The sequence below is a fragment of the Lycium barbarum genome, chromosome 10 (assembly GCF_019175385.1).
Source record: "Lycium barbarum isolate Lr01 chromosome 10, ASM1917538v2, whole genome shotgun sequence".
NCBI classification, from domain to species: domain Eukaryota; kingdom Viridiplantae; phylum Streptophyta; class Magnoliopsida; order Solanales; family Solanaceae; genus Lycium; species Lycium barbarum.
Genome location: NC_083346.1, coordinates 119493955 through 119518769, shown reverse-complemented (window position 1 = coordinate 119518769; position 24815 = coordinate 119493955). Strand labels below are relative to the sequence as shown.

Sequence of the window (24815 nt, the reverse complement as noted above, 5' to 3'; positions counted from 1 at the left end):
TTATTATTATTATTATTATTATTATTACCGGTATTATTATAATCCGCATCATAATCGTCTCAACATTTTTTATGCACACGCATCGCATTTATTTTCGCATAATTAAATGATAGCATTTTATTTACTGTTGACTTCCAAAACATTATTCCACGGATATTGCGACGTAATGTAATTTCTATTTTTATCAGAGCCCTAATAAATATGTACTTTTATATTACATAATATTTTGGCACACGTTAGCATATAGTTAATTGAAATAGGTCTTTTATTTAAAATTAGAAGCCTAAATTATTTCTTTCATTAGGCCCATATTTTAATTCATCTAATCCAAACCCAAGCCCAATCTATCTGTATTACTTTTTCGGACCAGTCTATAAAACCTACCCTTTTTCCGAAACAGCCTGTTATTGCTAAAATAATACCCGACCCAAAATTACCAGCCCATTCGTTATAATACCCAGCCCAAAAGAAAAAAATTGACCCAGCCCACACCCATTTCCCGTCCGACCCGACCCACTCGTCCAAACAAAGGGAAAGAGTAGGGTTTCTACTCTTTTCCATCAGACACGCCTCCCTCACCCAGTTTCCCCTTCAAGCAAAGCTCCAACTACCTTTATCAATGGTAATGCTCTGCCCTCCCCTTTTTTGATGAAATCTCCAGGACCATGACATGCCCACTGACAGAAGGACGCTCCCCCATTCGTATTTGACCAAAGCTTTTCAAAATATGGAGGAAAATGTCAACTTCAATCGATTTCTTTCATGATCCTTCCTCCATTTTGGGCACAAATCTCACCAAGTCACATGAAAGTCTCGAAGTTCGTCCAAAAGTCTTCAAACGGGAATTTTTGACTCAAGAATTAAACCCATTGTTCAAGATCCCGCCCAAAAAATCAAAAACCCTAGCTCACAACTATAAATAGGAATCTTTAGCGTTCGTTCAAAGGGGGTTCTTTTTCAGCCATCGAATCCCCAGAAATATTGAGGTTTTTCAGAACCATCATCCCTTATCCTAAATTCCCATCTAAACAAACTTCCCTAAAAAGAATTCTGCTTGAAGCCGCCACCTTTGTTCTTAATAAACTAAAAAATTTCCTTGCTTTCTCTATTCTTATTTTTCCTGAATTTGCTGTCTGTTGTTATTTTTTGCATACAAGGCATACTCGAGTTCGAGCGTAGATTTGAAATCCCGCACCCTATTTCGCTGCACCTGCATAAGGTCAGCAACTTCCCCTCTTCCTCGCAGTTCATTTTCTTCCTTGTTTGATGTGTATATGAGTTATTTTCTGTAGTTAGTTAATTTTAGTTCAATCTTACTCAGTGTAACTTCATGCATGTTCAGTGTGTTAATCGTGTTGTTTGATTGGTGGTTGATTGAGGCTAGGCATCAAACCTGTTTGTAGGTTTGATTTGGTACCCATGTTTAGTTTTAATCTATATCCATATGCTTGGTTCTACGATTAGCATACTTACAAATTCTGAGTCGAATAGGTTCGATACGTTTTGATTATGTGCATCACATATTGGCTGGTAGTGACAGTCTTGAAATCATGCTACTAACTTATATATGATTGGTATGTGTCCCATTTTGAAGAATGTGGTAAGACCGTATTCAGCTAACAATGCTTTCATAAGTTTAAATCTGACTAAATGAGCTGTTTTTATATGTTAATGATGTTGTTATTTCAATTAAGTATGCATATGTTGAATTAAGCCCTGTCTAAATTATGATTTCTTGTTTGAAAAGTCCAAACTTGTCTGAAGAAGGTTCTGCAGAATCGAACTGTGACCATGATGTTTTAAAAATATGATTTGTGTATAAACTAAATGCTTTTCTTCTAAGACATTTATTTGTTTTGAGCATTGAAACAGAGCTGAAATTATGGTGAATAAATAAATGTATACATATCTTAAGTGCAAAGATCTTGTTCAACATATTTCAACAAAACCAGTAGTCCAGCACCTTTTTTTTTATATCAGAAACCTCATTTTTTAATCAAGTAGAATTCCTTAGAACCATTTCATCTATGGATTATTGCCGGCCCTGTTTGTATTTCCCATATCATGTTGTCTAAGCTGGAAATGGTATGTCGAGATTCCTTATTTTTCCAGTTAGCTACTGCTTGTAGGCTTTTAAAACATTAGTAAATAACTCTAAATCCTAAATATCTTTAAATTTTAGTTTGGACTGTTGCTGCTTTGATAAGCTCATTGTTATGGCTTGTTGTTTTGTTTGCTGAACTTTAAAAGAAAGAGCAAATTTAACAGAGATGGGATCTGAATCTTAAACTCATTGAAAAGGAATCATCTGGTCACTAGGACCATTTAAAGCCTTTGCCTTTCAAAAGCATAACTGATTTTCTGTCCTTTGCCCTTTCTTTGGTTTATAGCATGTGCAAGTATTGAATTTATCTATGCATTTATTGGTATCATTTTGAACCTAGCTAAGATCTGATGTTTGTTTTGTTATCACGCCAGAATAATTGAACTTGTCTGCCTTCTGTCCATCCTGTGTCATGTTTGTTTTATTTAAGTAAGAGGTCCTATACTGGGTGTTTGGTTTTGCTTGATTGAGGAGACTAAGTCTTTACTAGTCCCTTCCCTGTCATGGATATCTCGCTCTTTTGCCTAAAATGTGTGTAGGTAGCATTTGTGCATCCCAGTACTTGTCATAAGAATTGTCATGTCATGACCCAGCCCCATGGGCCATGACTAGTGCCCGAGCTGGACACTCGTATACGTACCTATAAGATATAGTCAAACTGAATCTAAGAACAATATAGAAACTTGCAAAAGAACTCCAAAGGTTCATAACGTCATCATATATATATATACATAGATATATATCCCGATAACCTGTTTCCTGAGGAGTCACAACTAATTAAAGCATAATATGATACGCAAGCCGACAAGGCTGCCACTACATTTCAATACCATACGCAAGCCGACAAGGCTGCCACTACAGACGAATATTTCCATAGCACATCGTATAGACATAGCTGAACAAAACTTATACACAACCCACGCATATATCTACAGACCTCTAAGAGTATCGATAGTGAAATATGACGGGACAGGGCCCCACCGTACCTCTGGATAAACATATATATATATATATATATATATATATATATATATATATATATATATATATACACACACACACACACACACACACACACACACACACATACATATCAAGAGATCTGTACCCAAAATAAGATAGGCTCCGGAACAATGAAGCTCTCTAAATAGCTTAGTGGAAATCCTAGGCTGGAGGATCACCAAATCGAGTATCCCTACCTGCGGGCATGAAACGCAGCCCCCGCCCCTCACCTAAAAAAGGGGGTGTCACACCCCATTTTAACCGCGGAGTTAAATTAGAAGTACGACATATTGGAGATTCCTGTTTTTTGTTTATGTTAAATTAAGGAGTCGCCACCTAATTATTTATGGTGAATTAGGACACCTAGAGTTTATTTAAAGTTATTTATCTAAAGTTGATTTTATTTTAAAGTCTACGAAACCAAATGATTCTGGGTACGGGTTCAACTAACTTAGAGGGAAGGTATTAGGCATCCTCTAAATTCCATTAATAATGGTTAATCCGACCGGACTTACGATTAGTTAGGCTAAGTGTAAATGTAGTATTATAGAAAAGAACGTAGCTTTGTTATAGATAAACATGTAAGAACGCTATTTTAAAACAGAATTTATAGGAAATAATAATTTGTATAAAAGAGTACTCCCAATGCTATTTTAAAAATATGACTTCTAAATGTTAAGACTTTAAATGAAAGTATAATAGCGCTGTTTAAAGTGATACGTGTGGAGAAGGTTCAATAAACGTGAACTTTAACTAAACGTTGTATTGTATAAATATTGCAACGTAGAAAATCTAGACTTTGTTTTTGTAAGTAAGATGCAAAAGGGAGTGGATTTCTTTCTCTTTAACTTTTATTCAACCACATTTAAACAAAAATGCGTACAATTAGATGAATCTTGCAAAATTATTTATAGAATGTGCTTGAATTCATATTTTTCGCATATTAGTGACGTCTTGAAATTTCTAATAAAATAAGAATAGAAACGTGATCTTAATTCAAAATATATGTTTACGACTTCACGTCCTTGAAAACCAATTGTTTTAATATAGATAAATATTGTAGGTACTGTAACTAATTTAATATGAAAATGAAACTATGAAATTAATTGTTGGTTCTTTCTACCCATTTTACTAAAATCAAACCCCACTAATTTCGCTAAGGTTCACCTAATCTAAGCAAATAAAATAAGTAAAGTGTTAGTTATGCGATTACAAATTAAGTGCACAAAATAAAATAAAACAGAAGAGTAAATAGGTTAAATGGGCTCAGCCGCTGCAAACTGTTCACATTATTCGGCTTAAGCCCAACAAATCCACTTATATTGCCGCTGTGGTCTGTTGGCTGTTGGGCTTCGGTCAGGGATCTGGACACGAAAGGAGTTGCGTTGGGCTTTTAGCCCAACGCCAAATGTGGAAGAAGACGAGTCCGAGGAACTCGCATGCGATAGTCCTTGTTTTGGTGCAGTGCACGGGGTGTCGATGGCCTCGAATCTACTCTCGAACGCGAACGAACCCGAACCCGATTAAAGTAACTAAAGTTTCAAAACAAAAAATGAAAATAGCGTAATTGTTGGTCGCGGCTAAAGTTCACCGGAAAAGGAGAAATCAAGTGTGGAAGATGGTATGTGTCCCTCCAAATACTCAATAAATTCCCCTTTTTTGAAAGCAAATCAGTCCCCCTTCACCCTTTTGCTTCGACTCCAATTTATAGGATTTTATTTGTATTAAAATAAAGAGAGGAGCGTGGGAAAGAGACAAGCGACAGGCGTGGGGGACAAAGAAAGGTGAGTGGAGGTGGCAGAGCACGTGGGGAGCAAGGGTAAGTGGGAGAGGTGTGGGGCGGACAGAAAAGAATGGAGAGAGCACGAAGATGACAGTCGAAATGGGGAGAATGTGAGGCGTGGAGATGACGATGAAAGAGAGACGCAGGAGACGAAGGGGGAGCGAGAGGAGGAGGCGGAAAAGGGTGAGGGGCGGCGGAGAAGATGAAGAAAGAAAAGAGAGAAAGAGATGAGGGGGCGGAAAAGAAAAGAAAAGAAGGAGAAGGAGAAGGAGGAAAGGGTTAGGTTTAGGGGGGAACTGGACCGGGTCGGGTAAAATTGTGGTGTGGGCTGGACCGGGCAGGGGGTTATTTGGGCTCAGTTGGGTCCGAAAATTTAGGGGTAATGGGCTGGGTATTTAAAGTGTGGGCTGATTATTTGGGTAGGGGAATAACATTGCATTTGTATTTCGGGTCATTAATTTGGCTGAAAATTGTTGATCCTGCCTCCGCTATTTAATTATTTTTGGGATTCTAATTTAATAACTGGTATAATATATATTATGTAAAGACAATAAATAATTAATATGTAGAAGAATAAATATTTTGCAAAATGTTGTCTTGTAATTAATTTAACGATTCCAAACCCGAAAATGAAACGATGACGAACATTTAAAATTTGTGATAAAGTAATGCTCGTAATGTTGAAAATAAAAGTAGCGTCAATAATAGTAGTGAAAATAAAGTATTTAGTTCGTTATATAAATTAGAAGCCCGAGTAAATAAATTAAATAAAGGAGGGACAAAATTGGGTGTCAACAGGGGGTTAGTACGAGATATGTACTGAGTATATAAAGTATGAAATACAATAAAGAGGGTCATGACTGAAATAGAGATTGCAGGAGACAAGTATGACAATCATAATACCAATACACTTGCCTTATGAAATATAAATCATGCATATCAATATCATATATCATGCCCGGCCCATTATGGGACTCGATGAATAAAATCATCATATACCATCCTCGGCTCCATCATCACACCATCATATATATATATATATATATATATATATATATATATATATATATATATATATATATATATATATATATATATATATATATATATATATATATATATATATACCGTACCCGGCCCTCTAGTGAGGGACTCGGTGAACAATGTAGTGAAATTGTGCACGAAAACATACCTGGCCCGGGACTCGGTGAAAGATATAATAACAGCATGCACGAGCAGAGTAGTGAGTAACCATATGCAAATCAAATCATCATCTGAGACTCGATAGAATAGGTAGAATGAACTAACACTTGAATATCAACAAATACAGTCATGTCAAGTATCCCTCGAATGTCCTTATGAATTATGTTGAATGGAACTTCAGGAATCATAGACACGTATCGAGGCAATATGAAATAGCTTATGGAAACCAAGAACATTAGCCATCCTAGTGTCTCTAAGAATAAGAGCTTATACATTCGTTGTTTGTTCATTTCATATAAATCATGCCAAAAGAAAGAAGGGTTAGCTTTACATACCTTTGGCGCTTAATCCGTGACTTGATATGTATACGTTGCCCAAGATATCTCAACCTATATTAAGACGTCAAGACTATAGTTAAGCTACGAAAAGGCATAAAACGTACTTCAACGTTAGTAGCTTATTTCTAGACAATTGGGCAACACTTCCCCTATATCGCTCAATTTCCTCACATTTAAGCCAACTATACAACAACCAACATAGCATCAACCAAGTCACGTCTAAGTTATTGCATCAATAACTAGTCGAAACAAGATCCAAGGATACTCCAAAACAGCCCACATAACATAATAATGCTCGTTACACCTCAAATATCTAAAATATACACCCAATAAGCCACATACGCTTCGCATACGATATCTTATACATTTCTTTCTTATAAAATTAGTGATTCACATTAGCAACAACACAACAACGGCCTCAACTTCTACATGCAAGAAAACTATCTTAACATTACAACAAGTCAGCCCATCAATTATAACAACACAATACAAGTCTTAACTACACTTAGTCCTTCAATTTCACAAGAACAACAACACAACCAGAATCCGATCATTACCAACACAATACAACCATAACTTTAAATATCAAATTCCTTCACTTTCATCATATAATCAATGACAATAATAACTACAACACTAATTAAAATTGATTCACCATTTTTAGGTTAAAACAGCCCCCAACCGAACCTTAGCATCAACACACATAATTCCTTACATCCAATTCCACCTTCACCAAATTATACAAAGACCAAACCACCCCTAAAGCATGCAGGAGAGGATTAAATCTTACGTTAGCAAGCTTGGTCTCCTAATGTTGCTGAAATTTGCGGGTTAAAATTTGCAAGTGTTCTTGCTGCCCCAAGGATTCAATTCACGTTGCCAATCACTTTAGAATATATAGAACACCTTAGAAACTAATTTCTTGCTATCAAAATCATGAACTAATTCATGATCAGCCATGGTCGTGAGCTGCCATGGCCATGAGCTTCTCTCTCTAGTTTAAGAACTTATCTCTCTTTCACTAAATTTGTGAATGGAAAATATGACTAATGAGTCATTACAATGCCTTATATAGGCTGCCCACAAACCTTACATGTGTCCCACTCAACCAAGCACTATTGACATGTGTCCCACTATGGCATGGACCAATCAGATTTGGCCATGTTATAGTCGGGCCCACTTAGTGCATTAATTGACTTAATTAATTGTAAATTCCCACTTAATAATCTAATCATGGTTAATTAATCTCTAATTTCCACTAATATTTTCACACTCGTGCAACCCGAGATATGTAGGCAACTCGGAGACCGGAGTTCGGCCATAATCCTCTTAAATTTTCTTCACCCTTAGTCCTCCAAAATCCTTTAGCCGGGACAAAATAGGCTACTGAGTCAACGTTTTTATCCGAAAATTCTTTCATCATTACCGAGCAAAGAGGGACAAGTTGTTGACACCCAATTTTGTCCCATTTCCCCAAAATATTTATTTACGCTTCTGATATTTTGGCAACTTTAAAAAATTAATTATTTATATTTTACTATAATTATTAACTTTATTAATACCGGCGTTTCATTATTCCATTGCATTCACCAGCTGTTATTATTTTTATTATTATTATTATTATTATTATTATTATTATTATTATTATTATTATTATTATTATTATTATTATCATCATCATCATCATCATCATCATCATCATCATCATCATCATCATTATTATTATTATTATTATTGTCATTATTATTATTACCGGTATTATTATAATCCGCATTATAATCGTCTCGGCATTTTTTATGAACACGCATCGCATTTATTTTCGCATAATTAAATGATAGCATTTTATTTACTGTTGACTTTCAAAACATTATTGCACGACTATTGCGACGTAATGTAATTTCTATTTTTATCTGATCCCTAATAAATACATACTTTTATATTAGATAATATTTTGGCACACGTTAGCATATAGTTAATTGAAATAGGTCTTTTATTTAAAATTAGAAGCCTAAATTATTTCTTTCATTCAGCCCATATTTTAATTCATCTAATCCAAACCCAAGCCCAATCTATCCGCATTACTTTTTCGGACCAGTCTATAAAACCTACCCTTTTTCCGGACCATCCTGTTATTGCTAAAATAATACCCGACCTAAAATTACCAGCCCATTCATTATAATACCCAGCCCAAAAGAAAAAAAAAATTGACCCAGCCCACACCCATTACCCGTCCGACCCGACCTACTTGTCCAAACAAAGGGAAAGAGTAGGGTTTCTACTCTTTTCCATCAGACACGCCTCCCTCACCCAATTTCCCCTTCAAGCAAAGCTCCAACTACCTTTATCAATGGCAGTGCTCTGCCCTCCCCCTTTTTGATGAAGTCTCCAGGATCTTGACATGTCCGCTGACACAAGGACGCTCCCCCTTTCGTATTTGACCAAAACTATTCGAAATATAGAGGAATATGTCAGATTCAGTTGATTTCTTTCATGATCCTTCCTCCATTTTGGGCACAAATCTGACCAAGTCACGTGAAAGTCTCGAAGTTCGTCCAAAAATCTTCAAACGGGCATTTTTTACTCAAGATTTAAACCCTTTATTCAAGATCCCGCCCAAAAAATCAAAAACCTTACCTCACGATTATAAATAGGAACCTTTTGCATTCATTGAAAGGAGGTTTTTTTTTGGGAGCCGTCGCACGTACCCCCAAAACATTACTATTCTCCTTTCTCATAAAGAACTTGATTGTTTTAGCTCTATCGGTCACTGTTAAGTTTCTGCTATATTAAAAGCTTGCATTTAATTCATTAGAAAAATATTGATACTTTTTGGGAATAAGGAGTAGATCTAAGACACCGCATCCTAGTTCGCTGCACCCAGGAAAGGTCAGTAATTCTCTCGTTATTTCCGCATTTAGCTTCTCCTAATCTTATTGCTGCCTATTATGCGTTTATGCTAGTTTGGGAATATAAGTGGACTAAATCTTTAGTTTAGTTAGGTTCTGCTTGGTCTTGTTTTGTTTTATCATTTTCTAGTTTTGTCGTTAGTGTGTGTGTTTAGTTCGATTGTTGTTTCAATTAACAGAATAGTTTACTCCTTCTTCATATGTTAGAAAATAGGGCTTGTATGGAAATTTATGATCCTGTTTTAATTTCATAAGGATTAAATTTAGATGACGTTGTGTTTGTTTCCCTGTTGGTTTCGTTATCTGCTTAAGTTGTGATGAAAGTATAAGTGTGTAAGTTTAGATGTTTATTTTCAGCATTCCCTTTCTTATTCAGACTCCATTTATGCCATCATAGTTAGTTATTCTAAGTAATCAACTTGTTTTCAGCTTGCAACTCTTTTGTTTGTAAAACAAAAAATGACTATTTTAGTATCATTTTCTCTATTTTGGTTGTTGCGCTAAAGAGTCTAGTCGGTTTGTTGGTTTGAGGTTTCATTTTCCATCACAGTAGAAATCATTATTAATATTGCAAAAGCTAGTTTGTGTTAACGTGTGTTTGGGGTTGTTTTCTACTGTTGTTATAGGAAGTTTAAGTTCTTCTTTTAAATGTGATCACAAGGCTAGATGAAAAAGAAGTAAGGCAGGTTAATCGAGTAATACCCTTTCTTTCTATTTATTCTCAAGAATAATTCAGTAGTTCCACAAATAAGTATATTTGTCCCTGTTAAAAACGAGCTTTAAATGTTGGAAAATAATGGAAATTAAGCTCCCTAAGTGACTAAATGAACAATTGGTCTAAAAGTTACTCCTCTGTTGCTTTTAAAAACAGTGAGTACAGTCACTCTAAATCTTAGCTTGGAAAATTCCTTTCTTAGTTTCTCTTAACTATGGTTTATACAAATTAACTTCCATGATTAGTATCCCTGTTGAATACCCCGTGAATACTAGCAGTTTGATAGTTTAATTATTAGGTTCTTTGGAGTTTTGTGTTTAACATGAATCTTGTTTCAACATCAGAACGTGACACTAATGGCCGCCTGGATACATTTGCGAGGCACTTCTGTTAGGATTTGAATCCCAAATCCGACCTTTGTAAGCAGGTTCCCAGGAAAGATTGGAGGGTCACAGCTGGACCACTTAAATACCAACCTCCTTAGACAGAACCTACTTACGCCGTGATGTAAGCGAAGAATAAATAGCACACAAAGATTTATAGTGGTTCACCCTCAATGTGAGAGCTACGTCCACGTTGCTGCTGCAGATCTTATTAAAGAAGAAATATTACAAGTGTTTACAACACTCAACCTCACAACCCCAATCCCAATTACACTCAAGAATTTTACCACAGAAAATTCTCTCAAAGACCTTCTCTTACTTAGGCCTTTCACTAAGAGTATTTCTCTTAGATTTTTTTTTTCTCTCTTTGGGATGTGTTTAGCAAATGATCTTGATGATGTCTTACAAATGAACCATAAGCTACCTATTTATAGGAATGAATTTCCTATGATGAGGTAAGCGCTTACATCACGACTATCATGAGGTAAGCGCTTACATCACGACTAAGATGAGGTAAGCACTTACATCACGACTAAGACGAGGTAAACGCTTACATCACGACTATGTGAGACCCAACAAATCTCCCACTTGAAGACTAATTTTAATTTGTCTTCACACTTTGATCGATGCAGCAGCTCTTTCCTAGTTTCATACTTCGTGCAGGCCAACTGAAGCTGAGCATAGCTTCAGTTTGTCTATCATCACTGCCTTTGTCAGCATGTCTGCTGGATTCTGACTCCCTGCGATCTTCTCAAGCACTAGCGCTCCATCTTCCAAAGCTGATCTAATGAAATGGTACCGGAGTTGTATGTGCTTCGTTCGAGCATGGTAGACCGGGTTCTTTGCCAAATGAATGGCGCTTTGGCTATCACAATATAGCACACTTCCCTCGTGGTCCTGATCCAATTCCCGCAGAAAAGATTGTAGCCACATCATTTCCTTTGTGGCCTCCGTCACAGCAACGTACTCAGCCTCACAACTAGAGAGAGCTACTATCTTTTGCAACTTGGAAACCCAAGAGATTGCAGTACCTCCGAATGTGTAAACATACCCGGATGTGCTCTTTCTGCTATCAATATCACCACCGTTGTCAGCATCAACATACCCTTGCAATCCTGTTTTTGATTTTCGGAAATACAGAGCTGAACTCGAGCTGCCTTTCAGATATCTGAATATCCACTTCACAGCCTCCCAGTGTTGCTTTCCCGGATTGCTCATAAATCGGCTGACAACTCCCACTGCATGTGCAATGTTTGGCCTTGTACATATCATTGCATACATAAGAATACCGATTGCAGATGCATAAGGTATCTTGTCCATCTGCTTCTTCTCATCCTCGGTTGTCGGCGACTGATCCTTTGACAACTGAAAGTGTCCAGCCAAGGGAGTACTGACTCGCTTGGCATCATGCATGTTGAACCTTTTGATAACTTTCCTCACATATTCTTCTTGTGAGAGTTTGATGCCCTCCTTACTTCGGTCGATTCTCATCCCAAGGATTTGCTTTGCAGCTCCCAAATCCTTCATTGCAAACTCTTCCGATAACCCGTTTTTCAACCGATCAATCTCCTGTAGGTTTGCTCCTACGATTAGCATGTCGTCGACATAGAGTAGCAGTATCATGTACGAGTCTTCAAATTTTTTGAAGTAACAGCAGTGATCTGCCTCGCACCTTGAAAAATCAGCTTTCTTCATAAAGCTGTCAAACTTTAAATACCACTGTCTTGGAGCCTGTTTTAGTCCGTACAGACTCTTTTGAAGTTTGCACACCAGATTCTCCTTTCCTTTGACTTTGAATCCCTCCGGCTGTCGCATGTAGATTTCCTCGTCTAGATCACCGTGAAGAAATACAGTTTTCACGTCCATCTGTTGCAGATGTAGATTTTCCTTTGCTACCAGTCCAAGAACAGTTCTGATAGTCACCATCTTGACTACGGGAGAGAAGATCTCCGTATAGTCGATGCCTTCTTTCTGTTGAAATCCATTTGTAACCAGCCTTGCTTTATAACGCTTGCTTCCATTGGGTTCTTCCTTTATCCGATAAACCCATTTGTTTTGCAATGCTTTCTTATCCTTTGGCAACTCGGATAATTCCCATGTATGATTTGCTGATAGTGAATCCATCTCATCCTTCATTTCCAGCTCCCACTTAGTCGATTCATCGACTTGCATTGCTTCTTCATAACATTCCGGCTCCCTTCTATCAGTGAGTAGAATGTAGTTGAGGGATGGAGAGTACCTGTGAATCGGCTTCCTGATCCTGGATGATCTACGCAGATTTGTGATTGGCGTCTGTTCATTTGTTTCAGAATCAACACTTTCATCAGCACCTTCTCGGATTGTTTGTTCCTCTGCCTCGGTTGTACCTGGCTGCGGCTCAGGTGTCGGGAAGTCCCTCAAATCGACTATTTCCGATTCCTTGTCCTGACATTCTGAATTCTTTTGTAGCTTGTCCTTGTACAGTACCTCTTCGTTGAAGACAACATTCCTGCTTCGGATGATTTTCCGATTTTGTTCATCCCAAAATCGGTACCCACGCTCGGTGTCACCATAGCCAATAAAGTAACACTTCTTTGATTTTGGATCAAGCTTGCTTCTAGCCGTATCATCATTATGAACATATGATAAGCAGCCGAACACTTTCAGAAATGAAAGATTTACCTTCTTGCCACTCCAGACTTCTTCTGGAATTCTGAAATCCAAGGGAACTGACGGTTCTCGGTTAATTAAGAAGGCCGCGGTATTGACTGCATCTGCCCAGAACGTCTTGGGCAGTCCATAGTGTATTCTCATACTCCGAGCACGCTCGTTCAACGTTCGGTTCATTCTTTCGGCTATTCCATTTTGTTGCGGCGTTCCAGGAATAGTCTTCATCATCTTGATCCCATTATCGGCACAGTACCGTTTGAAATCACCATCAGTGTATTCTCCGCCGTTGTCGGACCTCAAACACTTCAACTTGAGGTTTGTTTCATTCTCGACCATGGCTTTCCATCTTTTGAATACACTAAACACATCGGATTTATTTTTCATAAAATAAACCCATACCTTCCTGGTTGAATCATCAATGAAGGTCACGTAGTAGTGTGATCCTCCAAGGGAGGGGACAATGGTAGGTCCCCACACGTCTGTGTGCACCAATTTCAACTTCTTGACCTTCAACTCCCTGCCTGCATTTGAGAAGCTTACTCACTTTTGTTTTCCGAGAATGCAGCTCTCACACGTATGAAGGTCCACCGTCTTCAGCTCCGGAATTAAACCATTTGTCACCAACAGCTTCATCCCCTTCTGGCTGATATGCCCCAGCCGACAATGCCACAAATCTGTCTTCTTTGTGTTGTCAACCACAGCAACAGTATCACGACAGCTAGCCGTCATGTAGAGAGTGTCAATCTTCTTTCCTCGGCCAACTACCATAGCACCTTTCGCCACCTTCCAAGACCCATTACCAAAGTTGAGATCATATCCCTCATCATCAAGCTGACCTACTGAGATCAGGTTTCGCATCAGCTTGGGAACATGTCTAACTTTAGTAATCTTCCACGAGGATCCATTTGACATCTTCAAATTAATGTCTCCCCTGCCAACAACATCTAGCGGCTCTCCATCGGCTAAATAAAATTTGCCGAGATTCCCAGCCACGTAGTTTGTCATTATATCATGATGTGGGGTGGTATGAAAGGACGCTCCTGAATCAAGCACCCAAGAGTCTATCGGGCTGTCAACCGATAACAACAACGCATCGCCAATGTCTTCCGTAGCAGCATTGATTCCAGCCCCCTTGTTGTCCTCCTTCTTTGGCGCCCTGCAGTTCTTCTTGAAGTGACCTGGTTTTCCACAGTTCCAACACTCAAATGTTCGTCCTGGTCTGGATTGACCCCTGCCATTCCTTGACTTCAATCTGCCCTTATTTCGGTTGTAGTTTTTGTCATAATTTCTGCTTCTGTTTTCAACATTAAAAGCAGAACTCGTCGATGCCTCTCTAGAATCTGTCCTGCGCACTTCCTCAGCAAGGATACGATCCCTAACATCGTTGAACTTTAGTTTGCCACTGCCGATAGAATTGCTAACCGCTGCTCTCATTGGCTCCCAGCTATTTGGTAGGGATGCCAACAAAATTAGAGCTTGCACTTCATCATCGAAGTCAATTTTTACCGATGACAATTGATTTACAATGGTATTGAATTCATTTACATGTGCAGCAACATGAGCATTTTCCATCATCTTTAGATGAAATAGTTTCTTCATGAGAAATACCTTATTATTTGCCGAAGGTTTCTCATACATGTCAGACAATACCTTCATCATATCTGCAGTGGTCTTCTCCTTTGCCACATTGTGAGCAACGTTCTTTGACAGCGTCAGCCGAATGACTCCCAGAACTTGTCTGTCGAGGAGATTCCAATATGCTTGCTTCATCTCCTCTGGTTTCGGACTCAGAGGTTCATGAAGCTTTCTGCCATATAAATAATCTTCAATTTGCATTCTCCAGAACGCAAAGTCTGTACCATCGAATTTACCGATGCCGTGCGTCGTACCATCTTCGCCTCCCATCGTTTCTAAATCACAACACAACCTGTTGCTCTGATACCAGTTGTTAGGATTTGAATCCCAAATCCGACCTTTGTAAGCAGGTTCCCAGGAAAGATTGGAGGGTCACAGCTGGACCACTTAAATACCAACCTCCTTAGATAGAACCTACTTACGCCGTGATGTAAGCGAAGAATAAATAGCACACACAGATTTATAGTGGTTCACCCTCAATGTGAGAGCTACGTCCACGTTGCTGCTGCAGATCGTATTAAAGAAGAAATATTACAAGTGTTTACAACACTCAACCTCACAACCCCAATCCCAATTACACTCAAGAATTTTACCACAGAAAATTCTCTCAAAGACCTTCTCTTACTTAGGCCTTTCACTAAGAGTATTTCTCTTAGATTTTTTTTTTCTCTCTTTGGGATGTGTTTAGCAAATGATCTTGATGATGTCTTACAAATGAACCATAAGCTACCTATTTATAGGAATGAATTTCCTATGATGAGGTAAGCGCTTACATCACGACTATCATGAGGTAAGCGCTTACATCACGACTAAGATGAGGTAAGCGCTTACATCACGACTAAAATGAGGTAAGCGCTTACATCACGACTATGTGAGACCCAACAACTTCAACTGTTTTCTGTTTGGTTGAAGTATATGGCTTAAAGTTTATAAACTGAAATCTATTTCCACTCCACTAACATGCCATAGGAAATTCCATGAATATTGTGTTGCGATTTTGTACCTGTTTAAATTCTTATGTGTTTGTGCATTGCAAGTATACTATATTTTGATTATGTTTATGCACGTATATCTAGAGTATGCTTTAGTTAGTACATTCATAGGGAGGTTAGTTGGTCATTATAGATTAAGCTTGAACCCTCCCCAATGCTAGCCATGCTTGGGATTCCTGGAAATCCCTTGGAACTTGTGCAATGTCGGGAAGATGGGGGCAAAAGCTTTCTAATATTAACCTTCTAAGTATCCTTGTGAATGTGTATATACAAAGTATACTCAAATATACATAATGTATACATAAGTCACTCATTTGTCTTGAATATTGAAAATGCGCTGTTGTGTTAGTTATCTTTTCGTAAATGTTATATATCATGAAATTATGTCGTCGCTCTAATTCTTTTTTTTTTCTTTTCTTCTTTTGCGATATCCGGAGTTTCGAGGAGTCTCAAACGAGATTCGATATCTTTATTGAATCAAGGAAATTTGCGTTTCATCCCGTCAAGCATATCCCGTTTTCCCGCTATACATTTGAGTAAAAGAAAGAGAGGCAAGATGATGCTTCTATCCCTCATTAGTCATTGCCCTCGTTCTCTCCTATCCGAATATTGAAATGAGAGCGAGGGGGGGGGGGGTTATTCCTATTTTTAGCTTTATTTCTCGTTGACTTCTTTTTGTTGTGTTGGTAACTTGATGACTTTTTTTTTGCTTTGATTATCTTGACAGAAGAATAGAATCAGTAGTGCTAGTATTAATTCGGAAAGGGGTAGATTTTATCATTTAGGATTACCGCTCTGAACATTAAGTACTTATTTCACCATATAGGGTGCATTATTCATATAATAATGTTTTAAACTTTGTTAGTTCTAAATTATTATTTTTTTCTTCTTTTCTCAAAACTATTTTCTTAAATTTTAGACCTTAGAATTAATAACCTAAGTTTGACCGGTTAATCGTAGTTAGCGAATCTTACAGGATGTCTAACTCCTTCCCTTTAGGATAATCAAGAACCCTTACCTAGAATCACATTAGTTAAGCACACCATTAATGGAGGTTTAGTTTAGCTTCACCTTAGTTAATAATTAGGTGTCCTAATTCACCATTAAATAATTAGGTGGCGACTCCTTAAAATGAACAATTTGGGAATCACCAATATGTTGTATTCTAATTTAACCCGTTTAAATGGGGTATAACACCGTCTCACATCGAAACCCCTATCCGATGTTTGCACTGCCTTTTCAACTGCAAATTCGTGGTAATAATTGGGCTTGGCCGGTATTATGTCTCTGGTAGTCGGTTGAAGAAGTACTTTAACTTCGGGGTTGGAAGCAAGTTTGGCACCTGAAGAAGAAGCCAAAGGTATGTTTTGAGAAGCAGAGTCGGTGTTCGTTGACATTTTTGGTCAAGTATGAATTTATGAAGAAGTTGATATGAAGATTTGAAGGTTTGGAAGAAGATTTGAAAATTTAGATGAAGATATGAACTTGAAGGTTTGAAGGTTCGAGTTGAAGGTATCAAGGTTTGATTCAAAGAGGGATGAAGATTCGAAGAGTTGGCGACTGAAGATCAAACGAGGAATCGAAGATAAGAAAAGATAAAAGTGAAAAGTGAAGGGTAAAAATGCGACTGTAACTCTTATATAGACGGTTCACCGTGGCGGTTACCGAAGCAAACCAATTGAGAAAGGACACGTGTCCGAGAATTAATGAGACGCGATTTGAAGCGACGTGACTTGAGGCGGTTTCCGAAGTTGGCCATTCGAAATAGGACATGTGGCCAAAGTCAGAAGGACGTGACATAAGGAGACGTTACAGTTCCCGCCTATTTTGAAGATAAGAATGAACTTATTATGGAAATCATCGGTTAAGACTTTTCCACTTCCCGTTACTTCGGTGAAACTCTGATCCGGAAAGCGTGGGGACTATCTGTATACGGTCAAAACCGGATCAACTTGTAACCGATAGGACCGAGGTAAAAGATAGGTCTGAATGGGCATGAATGCGCTCAACCCTGTTCCACACCGAGGGTATTTGACCCGGCACAGCAGATCCGAGCATGAATGAGCATGTCCGTTTTGGTCAGAATGATCAATTACGAGGCTGCCACGTATCACCAAACCGTTCCGCCATTTGCGCTGACAAGGTACGGATGTCAGACCGTATGGATTAGCCTTATCCTTTTTAGGATTTTTTTCAGAATGACTTTTTGGCATTGTACTTAAGACCTATTAGGATTACCTATAAATAGAGGGCAACCCCTTCCTTTTTAGGTTGGCTTTTCTCATTCCATAACATGGTAATCACCTGAAATATTACAATGTTCTCTTCAATCGTTTTGGTCCAGATTAGTAAAGTTCATCCAAGCTAAGTTGATCCTATACGCTTTTTGGCAAATTCCGCTTAATCTATTATCATTACTAGCATATATCATCTGCTCACTATATACATTACTTATACATATAAAAATAAACATATACACATCCATTAACTTTTCGTATCAATCAAAAAAATTAAGTTTATCCACATATCCTATTCACCACTTACAAATCTAATTATTACCCATAATTCGCGGTAAACAATTCATGCATGGTGTGACGTGAAACAGAGAACATAAAACTGCTGCAACAAAAATAGTCATTGAAGGGAGAGTAAAAGAACTATCTATTGCAAAGGAAGTGTACAAAGCTAAATAATGTAGAGTGTTTTTGTAAACAAACATTTATAAAAAAATTATGCAATGCATGTTATTTTCAATACACCGAATCAAATTGTTGATTAGTAATAATCTCAATATAAATAAAACTAGCATAGCTAATCCAACATTACTAATACACCTTATTCAACACGTACTATTCTTATATATAGTACCAAACAACCCTTAAAGTGGTAATCCAAAATACTAAATTAAAATTAATTGTCCATTTATAAATTTGTTAGAAACTTCGCTCGTCTGTGAGAAAGAGAGAGAGAGATATGGCAATTGAAAATAGACAAAATAAATACATTGCACCCTAAACTATACCCCAAAAAAATTTGCTACTCATTGTGGCTTCTAAACAACCCACATTTTTCATCATACAGGGAACATCATCCGTAGATCTTAGCCGGAAAAATTTTCCTTTCATTTTTTGCAGTCAACCTTCAGTATCTTTCATTTTTATCTCTCACTTCAACTTGCCTTTCTCAGTATTACGTTGTCAAAAATCATCAACAATGACTAGCAAATTTTTTTCATGTAATTGTAACTTGAAGGATTTTCAAATCATTTTGATTGGCTTCAATGGTGTCAATGAACGTCAAAGGAGGAATTTTGGACGGATTTCTCAAAACAAAACGTAGAGAGATAAAGCTTGAAACTAGAAAGGAACAGTGAAAAAGAACAAATTAAAAAAGGAAGAAAAAGTAAATCAAGCAGGAGTAAAAACGGAGGGGAAAGTGGAGATGGCGGTGCAACGGCGGATTGCTGGTAGTAAGATGGTGGAAATTAAATGGACAAGGAAGATACAAATGTAAAAGAAAGAATTTAAAGGAAAAGAGTACAAAAAAGCAAAAAATACCCCACAGTGGTCTGTTGATTAGTTTAAAAAAAAAATGAAAAGAGAAATGAATAAAGGGAAAAAATTGTAAAAAGGAAATATCTCTTAGTATTAATGTAATTAGTGTATTTTAACCGATAAAAAAGTGACAAGTTGGTTTCAAGCTTTTTTTTTTTTTTAGCCTTTCACGTGCTTGGAAAAAAAGTAAATATATTTTCTGTCACATCAGCACTAGGAAGGTAATAGTTTCACTTTAAATAAAAATAGGGATGGAATAAGTCGTCCGTTTAGTTGGAGTATGAACTCGACTTTTGTGTATAGTTCAGGTTAATGTTTATATATTTTGCCTTGAAAATATGTGCTGCTTCAATGAAGACACCATCAGAAGAAAAAAACAAACTTTCGTTATGCTTCTCACACCTATAATCAATTGAAACACAAGTTCTGACACAATAAGGTTATGAATACACGAATTGTCTGGATCGAATAGTATGGAAACACTAGACTGGAGATGATCCATCAATCATTGTACAAAATTACAACAATTACTACTTCTTAACTTCACCGATAAAAGCTAAAACAGTCTGCACAACTGTGAGTATGAGAAGTATGATGGCTGCCACAGTTGAAGCTCCTACCCAAGGACTATTAAAATAATTGTGCCTCAAATTTGCCTTCATTTGATTCCATGGTATTTTACAATGTTGAATCATGTTGCTGCATTCTTCAGCGTAAGAGAAGTCAGAAGGAACCAGATGGACTCCTATTGCGAGTTTGTTGAAGATGCTAGCCACTTCTTCGTCGCTTCCTAGCCCGTTAAGTATGATTTCCTTCTCACGAAGCAAGCTCACATCTTTTCTTGAGTTAATAAGTTGAGTCATTAGAAGCGCGTAATGGGAAAAATATTTAGGAAATATTTTAGACGAGTGTTGCTCATAGGCTATCAAATTTCTCATGAAGATCTCAAATGTATTGGTGGCTACAAAACAAGGAGCCTCCATCAATCCTCTATTGAACTTGATATCGAATAAGGTTGTACTGTCTTCTTCTAGATTCCCTAACTTTGAAAAGCTAACACCAGCTTGATGAAGCTCTGTTACACTTGGAATTTGGAAGGATTCCCAAAAACTAAAGCTGGGGATATCTTTTGATATTTGCAAAGTATTCCCGCAAAAACTGATCTTGCAACATTGATCACTTTGTTTGCTACCATTTGTGGTTGGGATTTTCTTCTTTGATGGGCTACAAAGCCTGTGAACGACATGAAGTAAGTGGTCGAACTTTTCATCCTCAATTTCCGATCTATATGTCATCTTTTTTGGGAAAAGATCAGAAAAGGTGGATTTCACCATATAGAAGAAGTTTTCAGTAGGATGCTTATGATTAGTCATGTCATGAAGCTTTGTTAAGATGAAGAAAGGGAGTTGGTTCTCTAATAACAACATGTCTCGACATACTTGGTTCATCATCCATTCTGCGTTGATAATTTGGTCGTTGGCATCTCTTGGCTCTATGTGACAACACTCTCGAATAAACTCAACCACAAAACAACCATCAAGTAACAACATTTCTAAAAATCGGCGTGAATTATGATTGCCAAGGCCATCATAACACTTTAATGCTTCATCCTCGAAGTTCCCCAACAATGTAATCCAAGTTTCCACATCAATCTCCGATTTACGCCCGAGAAACCTTTGAAGGTACAGCAACTTGTACTCTTCCATTGAGCCAAGTTTAGGATTTGTATTATGGTAAGGTCCAATGGAGATCAAGTTTGGTGTATAAGCATCAGGATTTGATTCACGTAGCCCCACATTTACTTTGAATATAGTAGTAGATTTGAAAGACGAATTTTTCAAATCCTCAAATTTTTCATCAAAGGTTTGATGACCATTTGTTTCCTTTATCTCGATAAATTGATACGGCTTGCTCCCTTGTCCTATCTGCAATGAATGGAAAAAGGTTCACCATTTTTCTCTTTTTAGAATTTTCTCGTAGTTTGAAGTAGTTGTTTTATCCTAAAAAATTCAGGTGATTAAATACTCCTTTCATTTCAATATGTTTGTCCCTTTTAGTCCGTTTTAAAAAAATATTTTTTTCTTTTTTGACAACTCTTTAATTTTAATTTTTCACATGATATGTTTGAGACTATAAGATTAAAGGATATTTTGATACATACAATCTACATATCTTTAATTTAAAATTAAAAGATTCAAAAGTGTTTTTTAATTTCTTTTAACTTCGTTATAAGTCAAATAAGATCAACAAATTGAAACTGATGGAGTGCTATGCAGTGGGTAGAGAAAAAAAGTGGTACGGCGTTACTGTCTAAGGAAGAGCGAGACAGAGGAGCGAACAACAAATACTAAAGAAAAGAAGGAACCAGTTCAAAATAAAGATAAATTGATACTCTATAATATGTTTTACTATTCAATTTGATGAGGATTTCATTTTTACCATTCTGACCTTGGACTTAAAATTTTAAGAGGGCAAGTTGTCCCGCTATACAAATATGAAGGGGTCACACCTATCCAGCCTCATTACAAACTAAAAAAAAAAAAATCCAATGAATGAATAAATATAACTATATTGAATGACCTGAGTTACTCCTCTCGCACCGTTCTAATTTAAGTGTATTATTTTTCTTTTGATCTGTAAAAAAAGAAGTGTCTTTTTTTATATTTGATAAGCTGACAATTCAAATATCTTCCATGACAAGTTTATAATCATAAAATTCAAAAGATATTTTAATACATTATACACATATTTCATTTAGGATCACTAGATTAAAAAAATTCTCTTTATTTCATAAACGCTGTTTCTAGTTAAATTAAGATATTAAATTCAGACGGAGGGAATATTATATATAGACTATAGTCCCAGTTGGGGTGAAATGCTGGGAGGTAAGTGGTGTGCTAAGATTTCTATAGATCTTTGAGCTCCCATAAATCGAGTCTTCAACTCATTTTCCTTTCTCATTAATTCGTGTAGGTGCGTGCGCGCGCATGTTCGTGTGTCGTGTAATGGCGGATTTAGGATTTTTTATAAGGAGTTTCAGAAATATAAAGTGATAAACACACGAAAAAGTTAAAGGGATTCAGCATTTACTGTACATAAAAATTAATTTTAACTTTATATATTTAGTGTAATTTTCATCGAGGGGTTCGAATACCCCTCGGCCCTTACTGGTTCCGCCCCTATGCGTGCAAGAGAGAGAGAGAGAGATACCTCATGCTCTGCAGCTTCTGTTGGAGGAGTTTGATGTAGTAGTGGAATTCGAAGATCTGTTGAGGAGAAAGACAGAGATACCTCATCCATTGTAGCTTCATTTGGAGGAGTTTGACCAATTCGATAATATAAGGGGAGAATCTCAATGTGGTCTGACATTACTGTTAGAAAACTGTAATTCCAACAACAAAGAGAAAGATAGACATGGTTAATTAAACTAGATATATTTTCATTTCATTTTGGATCATCCATGCATAATGTTCTTAATATTATCTGTATTTTCATTTTAATTAGATCATCAAATCCCAAACTAATGGAGCGTTATGATTGATCGTCTAATTGAATAAAAATGAAACAGAGAAAATTCTTTGCAACTGAATAGTTTGTGTCATTGCTATCATTATAATTATTTTATATTTTATATATTGAATTCTAAACGATTTTGTTTACTTAGTTAGTTTGCGGAATATATATTAGTAACGGTAAAGTTAACATATTGTATTTCAACATTAATAATAAATAAATAAATAAATTGTTACACCGAAATTAAAAATAAGGATATAAATATAATATTGTAAACTACATAAGATGGTAGTGTTATAGAACGGAGCCTAAGTGGAAGTCTTTGAAATTATCCTTTATTAATATAAATAAAAAATGTGATTTAACTGATTTGTCTTTTATAATTTATTATTTTCTATAATTAATGTTGTAAACATCCTTTTTTCAAGGAAAAATCACTTCCATTTCATTATCCACCAACGTCCAAATCGTGCCTTACATTTAAAAAAAAAAAATCAACAGGCGCAAATAAATGGTTTGTGTGAAGTAATATTATGACGACATCTATGTTAACACTTATCTATCTGAATTTGCATAGACAACCAGAAGAGAGCATTACCTCTCGTCTTCCGTGAAGATACGGGAGCGAAAAATCGGAGGAAATAACTTCTGCTCCATATTTTTGACACAGAAGAGATGAAAATAATTTTTGTCTCGAAAAAAGATGTTTACAAAATTAATTAAAGTAAAAAAATAATTATAAAGGACAAATTATTTGAATTAAATTTTCGTACAAAGAATAATTCGGTTCGTTAAAATAATTATTAATTATAAAGAAAAGAAAGGTAAGCATAATATTATAAATCACAAAAGAAGTAAGTGTTATGAAATCAAACTTGAGAGAAGATTTATGCATGTAAATATCCTTTTAGCTTTTCCAATAGAATAATGACTTTGTGGGAAAACTAATCAAAATATGCAATGACTTTATTAATAGAAAATAAACGTAATTGACTTTAGTAGATAAGTTGCTATAAATGAATTTCCGTATAAGTAATTCACTCTATAGTTAAGAGGGGAGATTGGAATGAACAGGAATTTCCATATTAGCAAAGAGTTAATTAAGTCTCTTCTCTAAAAGCCAAGAATGAAAAATGTAGAAAGTTACCTCTCTGGTTTGGCTGATTCTTCTATCCTTGTTCCTTTTGCTTGTACTGAAGGATGAGAGGGTGGAATCATAAGTATTATTTATAAGAGGAGTGAGACTAATACGGACAATCGAAAGGCGCGCAAAAATCTTTATTTCACTACATAACAATCTATATTTTTTCACTGAATTTTCTATTGAAAAATGTTTAATGGTTATTTCCGACTGAATGTTGGGGAAAAAAATCTAAATAATAATATTTTCACACGAAAAAATTAGAAAGTTTTTCAGTATTTTAATGGGAACCTATGTCCCATCATGCGTTTTCCCAGTGATATGGTTTGTTGTGATGAAGTGGTAAATCATCTTTTATAGCATAAATTTCTCACTGAATCACTCCAAGAGAGCATGAAATTAGCTACGGAATTTGTCGGTGATCCCTAGATAATCTGTCGCTAAATAGCTCTTCGCTAATTAGATTTTCTTATAATCCGTCGCGAATTCATAGCTAAATGAGATTAGCATGAGTTTTTTGCTTTTAGCTAGAAAATTTTATCTGTCCCTAATTCTTTGTTTTTTAAGTAGTGAATGTTCACTACAAGAAAGTATAGATATCGCAACAAAAAATTTTATATTTGGCAACAAATTAATTTTATTGTTGGGAAATGATTTTTTTGTTGTCAAAGAATTTAATTTTGTTGTCATAGTATTAATTATTATTGTAAAAAGTATTTTTGGTAACAAAAAAAAACAGTTGTTACACGCTATTGCAATAACAACCGTTGGGAAATTATTATTTTTTTGTTGCCAAAAGTACTTTTACAATAATAATCAATCTATGACTAAAGAAAAAATTATTACCACATATATGTTTTCTTGTAGTGATCGGTAGAAAAAACCTCTCTGTTTCTA

The 24815-nt window shown here is 36.3% G+C and overlaps 1 protein-coding gene across 1 annotated transcript; it reads right to left on the bottom strand.

The window, feature by feature from the left end:
* Positions 1-19794: 19794 nt before the first annotated feature.
* Positions 19795-21104, bottom strand: LOC132613404 (UPF0481 protein At3g47200-like). The gene has a single exon (XM_060327416.1). It carries the CDS (start codon positions 20968-20970, stop codon positions 19795-19797), a length of 1176 nt encoding a protein of 391 aa, XP_060183399.1. The 5' UTR covers positions 20971-21104.
* Positions 21105-24815: the final 3711 nt, after the last annotated feature.